The 6,707-nt window shown below is 48.9% G+C and overlaps 1 protein-coding gene across 1 annotated transcript; it reads right to left on the bottom strand.

Moving 5' to 3' along the window:
- Window positions 1-4: 4 nt before the first annotated feature.
- LOC102994910 (G patch domain-containing protein 4) lies at window positions 5-6,383 on the bottom strand (the record flags this gene model as incomplete). The annotated part of the gene is made up of 8 exons (XM_024116126.3): window positions 6,280-6,383; window positions 3,678-3,820; window positions 3,133-3,206; window positions 2,929-3,021; window positions 2,742-2,828; window positions 836-927; window positions 526-576; window positions 5-302 (listed from the first exon to the last, which is right to left on the bottom strand). Coding segments are annotated over exons 2-8 (774 nt in total), but the record flags the coding sequence as incomplete, so codon positions are not given.
- Window positions 6,384-6,707: the final 324 nt, after the last annotated feature.

Raw genomic sequence — 6,707 nt, 5'->3', positions numbered from 1 at the left:
TTATAGCTGTTCCCTCTCTCTCATCTGTGACACTTTCTTCTTGATGCCGTCTTTTCTTCTTCTTGCTTTTTCTGACACTCTGGTCAGTGTGTTCTGGGTACTCTTCTGCATTCCTTTCAGTTGCCGTGGCCTCTTCCTCCTCTTTCTGCTTCCTTTTCTTTTTCTTTTTTTGTGGGGGCTTGCTCTCAGACTGCAGTTGAGGGACCCCAGGGTCCTGGCCTTTGAGACAAGCCAGGAAGGCCTGCTCCTGGGCCTCTAACCGAGCAAGCTTAGCCTTCATCGTGATCCCAAGACGGGCAGCCCTGAAATGGATGGGGCCCAAGTCAGAGGGAGGGTATTGGGGAAAATAGGCCTAATCTCTGAGACTGCAGGGAAAGTTCGTAAGGGAGGAGTTGCCTGTCTTCAGGCAGCTTCAGAAATGGGCAGAGAATAGGAATCACTTTCTCTGCGGTGAAAAGAGTGGCACAGGGATGGGCTTGTGATGGGGAGAAGAGAAGGGAGCCCAAGAAGCTAACCGCTACTTACTTGTGTGCTGTTCGCCCCTCACAGGCTTGGAGCATCATCTCATCAGTCAGACTGTTGGGGAAGGGCAGGAATCAGGAATTACAAACAGATCTAGTGGAAAGGCTTGACCTCTCCTCCCCTCTAAAACATTCCTTCAGCACTGAGTTCCTATTCAGGACCTGGCACTTTTCTAGGTGTAGGGGATATAAAGATGAGTACCACACATTTCCACCCTGAAGAAGCCCACAGTCAAGCATTACACTTGGTCCTTTCTTTTGAGATTGGAAGGCATCTCCTCCCACGTGCCCCTAGCACTAAAAAGAAGTCTCACATCTTTGGAGGCTTGGGCCCCTGGCTGTCGTCATCACTGCAGCTTTCCAAGTCATTGTCTGGCTTCTCCCCACTTGAAGTCAGTGTGGCCGTCTAGAAGGAGGAATCATGGGGGTGGACAAGGCCCACTCAGCACCACCACCATTGCTCTTCCCTCCTGGAAAGGGAAGAGCAGTGGTGCCACTGCCACCCTGAACAGCCACTGGCACAAATTTGTCAGCCCCCAACATCGCTCCTTGCAGCCCCACACAGAGGTGTGCCAAACTGCATACATCATCTTGGGCAGGAGGTGGGCTGCAGTTGGGGGTGGGTGGGGTCGGGGCAGTCCTGGCCTCCCTGGCTCACAGCGAGCAGAACAGGAAGGGAGGAGGAAGTGCCCTGGGTCATCAGGTCTTCACAGTGGGACAAGTGCCCTTGGCGGTCATCCCATGGTGCCAGTAACGGACAATAAAGATGCTACTTTTCATGTGCCCTCCCCCCATATCTATGCACAGTACTTTAACCAGGTTAAGAACCTACTTTGGGCTAAGAGGTTGGGGATAGAGTGGAATAAGGACAAGATGGTTCCAGCCCAGATGGAATCTACGTGGTTGAGGGGTAAAGGAATATGGCAGAACACAGAAAATGATGATGAAAGTGTTGTCTGTGCTAGAGGAAGGGTACCCTACTCAGGCTTCAGGGTTTGGGGAATAGTTTCTACAAGGAGCTGAGCTCTGGAAGACAAGAAGAAGGTCAGCAGGTAAAGGGGCAAAGGAAGCAGAATGTCCCAGGCAGAGGGAATAGCATATGCAAAACTTGAAAGTGAAAAAACATGGTACCTTGAAAAGATTCAGATTCCATCTGGCTAAAGTGTAGAGGTCCTGAGAGGTGGCGAGAGACAGGCTAAGAAAGAAGGCAGGGACAAGGCATGAAGGGCCATGCGAGCCAGTCTGACACATCTGGACTGTGTCATCCTAGGTCAAGGAGGAGCCAGTGACAGAATGAAATTTGTGTTTTTCAGAGAACACTGGATGCTTTCTGGAGGATGAACTAATCGCGGTGGGGACTGAGACTAGAGTGAGGAGTCTAGTTATGAGGCTGTGAAAGAAATGAGGCAGGAGAGGATGATGGTCTGAACTGGGGCCGAAGATGGCCACAGAGATGAACGGGACGGATTTGCTAGATAATACATAGAGCGCTTAAGGACATAATAGAGGATAGTTAAATGTTAGCTCCCTTCTATTGGCGGGCTAGAAAAGGGGAGTCTGAACACCTGGGTTCTAGTCCTGTCTGCCATTACTAGCCAACTGTGGGCTCTTCAGCGAGCCACTTTCCCCCCTTTTGGCCACATCTGCAAAATAAGGACAATGGGTCAGATAATCTCGCAGGTCTCCTCTGACTTTTAAGTCCTCTGAATTAGACATCCCCTCCCTGCCCTGCTCTGACAGCTCCTGACTGTGCCCCACCTCCCACTCCCTGTTGCTGCCCCCTCAGCAGATGGCAGGGATCCATTCAACCTGAAGATTTCAATTCTTTTTTTTTTTTTTTTTTTTTTGTGGTATGAGGGCCTCTCACTGTTGTGGCCTCTCCCGTTGCGGAGCACAGGCTCCGGACGCGCATGCTCAGTGGCCATGGCTCACGGGCCCAGCTGCTCCGCGGCATGTGGGATCTTCCCGGACCGGGGCACGAACCCACGTCCCCTGCATCGGCAGGCGGACTCTCAACCACTGTGCCACCAGGGAAGCCCAAGATTTCAATTCTTGCTGAGGGTCTGGGCAGTCTAGGTAAGCAACAGCGAGGTTGGTCACAGGATCCCACTGTTAGGACAGTCCTGAGAATAGGTAGGGCGTATAAGACAATTGTTCAGGCCCCAGGGGAGACCAGGGAAGGAAAAAAGGATGGGCCCTCTCACCCCCAGCCTCTAATACCTTCACAAACTTCTGATACAGCAAGTTGGGCTTGGCATGATCATGACGGGTGGTCTCCTTAGACAGGCACCTTATCTGTACGCCATCCTGTGGGGGAGTATCCATGAGTGGGTGACATGCCATGTCTCCCTCACCCCCACATGTCCCAGGCCCTCATGGTTCATGTGCCTACTATGAGAGCTTATACCTGCCCAGTTTTCACTACCAAGCTGGCCGCAGTCTTGTTGAAGAGATCATTCCACCAGTAGTTTGTGAACTCTTTGGCAGGGTCGTGTCCCACCTGCCAGAGGAAGAAGTATGAACTCAGGACCTGTCATTCCCCTCCCTCCCCATATCCTCAAGGCCCCCCTCTCCCATCCACACTGACCTCCCTCAGCCTGCCCAGTCTTACCCCATGAGTGTCCTGCTTCAGCGTTACCCTGAGGGCCTGGGTGATGCCATTCTCCTTCCGGCCCAGGCCTTTGCCTGCAAACACAGTGAATGATTTGGCTTATTCCACTCCTGCCCCAAGCCCTCACAAGGCACCCCCAGCACATGCCACTCCTTGCCATTCCACATACCTAACTTTGGGCATATGCTCCGTCCATCTTGGAAGCCCTCCCAGTTGCACTCTTTCTAGCACCTCTCCATGCAGTCCTCCCATCTTTGAGCCCAAACTATCTTTCCTTCATAATTCTCTCAGGACAGAAGTCGTGTCTCTTCCTCCCCCTCCCAGTCCTCCGAACCACTTCTTTCTCACTATCCACCATCATACTTCTTCCCTTCTTCCCTGTTCTGGAAATGTCAGCAATTTTCTTCTGCAAATTTCCCTTTAAACTAACTTTCCTCCTCCAGTTGAATGGACTACATAGGGGTTAATCCAGGATGATGCCTCTTCCCTGGGCAGAGGGTAGTGAGGGAGTTGGGGGGATGTGAAAGGGGCCCCATGGGAATCACCTCGAGTCCATCCATGCTTTAGCAGCTGCTCCTCAGCAAACTTCATCCCACGACTCTTGACCTCTGGGGTGACACTCATGGTGAGAAAAGAGTCACTGTCCTCAGGCCCTCACCAGAGAAGAAAAGGGGTCACTATCTTCCCTCTAAGAGGAAAAAAAGAAAGTGCCCAAATCATCCATCAAATCCATCCTGACTGCTCTTATAAGAATTCTTTCCTGAAGCTGGAGCAGAGACAGAGTAAAGAGGCCTGGTCCTTGGGGAGCTCCCTGTCCGACCACTAAGAGGTCAATGTCAACATGTTGAAAGCCAAGGAGACCTGGTATTAATAGTAACACCCAAATGTATGGAGAACTCCCTACATGCCAGGCTGTGCTAACATTTTACATGGATCATTTCATGTACTCTTCCCAGGCCGGGAAGATTTCCTGAACTTTACATTCAGGAAAGTATTATATCCCTGTTTTACAAATGAGGAAACTAAAGCCTAAAGAGGTTAGGTGACTTGCTCAAGGTCACACAGCTGATACATATAGAACTCAAACCCAGGCAGCTTGTCTGCAGAGTCCCCACTCTTTACCACTACCTGATAACATCTCCCACAATTTATTACCACGTAAAAACAAAGCAAGGAGGTGCTTCTTAACCTGAGTTATAAGACAACAGTACTTAATAGAGCCCATATCCTATACCTGTGCCCCAGCATTTACACTGTCCTCTCAATGTGAAGGCTACATGCCTCTTTCCCACTGTCTTTCAGTCTTGTTGGAGCACCCCTTTTGAAACTGTCCAGCTTAGGAAGGGCGCTCTTATTGAGCATTTAAAGCGTAACAGAGGGGTTACACGTACCGCTATACTGTCTCATTTAATCCTGACAGTCCTGTGAGATACACCTTATCCTTATTTTACAAAGGGTTTTTTGCCTGGGGTTACACAGCTGGTAAGAGATGGAGCTGGAATATGAGCTCAGGTTGCCTGACTCCGGAGTGGCCCTCTTTCTATCACATTTCCAAATACAGTCATCCCTCAGTATCAGCGGGGGATTTGTTCCAGGACCTGCTGTGGATAGCAAAACCCATGGATGCTCAAGTCCCATACTTAGCCTTCCGCATCCCAGGATTCAACTAACCACTGATTATGTAGTACTGTAATATTTATTGAAAAAAATCCACATGTAAGTGGACCCATGCAGTTCAAATCTGTGTTGTTTGTCAACTGTAGTTGCATTTGTTTAGAGTCGTTCAGGTGTTCCTCATTTTGGACTCCACAATGGCACTGTCCAACTTATATACCAAATTTGCCTCTGAAACAGTTAAGATGGCTTATTACACAAGACATTCAAAACTAACACTATCACTGCTGACTTGAGTCACTAAAGTTAACTTGTACTAAGATCATTTATTACAGGCATTGCAGACCATTTTAAAAGCTGATTAATGACACTCCTGGAGTAACCCTCTGGCCTCCCCAAGTGACAACTCCAAAGGCTAAAACTTTCAGTTGTGTTTAAGAATGTCTAGTGAGTATGCTAATAAAAAAAAAAAAGTCAGACACATCAAGTCACCTCTCCTAAACATTACATATTAGGCTTAACAACGATGACCCGTCTGGTTAGGTATGAAGAGTAGCAAATTTAGGATGAATCACATTTCTGTTCACATGTCTACTGTGAAGGATGATTACTTGAAAACCTAACTGACACCCTGAGAGTCTCAACAGAAAAGCACTGAGTGAAGAAATGGCCCTATGTTGCTTCTTGATAATGCAAGAGAAGTGAAATTCAAACACTGAGGCCTTTGAGGCCACCTCAAACCTCTGCTTCTTCTCAGAAGTTATTTCTAATCTACTAGCCCCCAGATTTCAATAACAACAACAACCAACACATGCATTTACTCAATGCCAGCCTGCTGCTAATTGCTGCACACACATTATCTCATTTAATCCTCCCAAAAACCCTATTAGAAGTTTTTTTTTTTTTTTTGGTAATTGACAAATGGCGCTGAGAAGTTTAGTTACTTGTCCAAATCAAACAGCTGGCAAGTAGCGGATCCAGGATCTCAGGCATTCCAGAACTGGTGTTCTTAATCACTACATTGCTCAGTCTCATAGACGTTTGTACTTTACGCTGTAAAACCTACCACTGCGTGTCCCTTGTCGCAGTAATTCGAAACTATAAGCCCTGGTTTTATTACCCAACCCCGGTGTACTTAATGCAACTCCAAGAATCGAGAATGCGTTCAGTCGTCATTCGTTGAACTGAGTGACATAGATGGTAATTGCTTTAACCGACCTAGAATGGATAACTGGACAGAAGCAACTAGATCCCAGGCTGTGCGCCGCAGTCTTTGTGAAGGCTTCTAGCACACTTTCAGGAACTGTTTTCTTTCCAGTCAACCTGAGTTTTCTGGAGAAGGGGCCCAGGGCCACCTTTCTTACAGCGATTCCAAAGAACCGGCAACCCTTTCCCTAGGCCTCCTTCATCTTGAGGTCTAAACTCCAGCCCTCCTCCCGCAGTTTCACTTGGGTAAAACTACTCTCCTGCTCTCATATTTGCTCCTGAGCCCGGGCTCCGACAGCCACCGTTCGGGGGACTGTAGGCTCTTACCGTTAGTGCAAGGTCCTCTCCGCAGAAACATGTGCCAGCTGTGATCTGTGCGCCGCCATCTTCCCGGAAGTGCCGTTTCGCTCGTTCTAGGCTGTCGAAACCATAGAGACGCACACCGGAACCGAACTCTCGTAGCCCCCGGAGGAACTGTGTTGTGCACGTTTCAGAAGATCCGGAAAGTGTTCTGTTTACTTCCTCCCTGCAGGTCTGAACGGCCGTGGGACTTCAGTCCTATCCGGCTCTAATGGGATGCCGAGAACAGCTTTGGGTCCGACACTGACTAGTTCCAGGCACAAATATGAGGAAGGAAAACTTTAGGGGAAACCATCGAAAGTGGCCTGGGAGATTCGTGGAGGCAGAGAAGGAGGTAGCACCTCTGAGGTGATTTGCGGGGATGAATACTCAGCCTGCAGGGACAGTTATTTATA

This window comes from Physeter macrocephalus, unplaced genomic scaffold (assembly GCF_002837175.3).
Source record: "Physeter macrocephalus isolate SW-GA unplaced genomic scaffold, ASM283717v5 random_64, whole genome shotgun sequence".
Lineage (NCBI taxonomy): Eukaryota > Metazoa > Chordata > Mammalia > Artiodactyla > Physeteridae > Physeter > Physeter macrocephalus.
The sequence above is the reverse complement of the archived record's forward strand: the minus strand, read 5'-3'. Positions and strand labels throughout refer to the sequence as shown.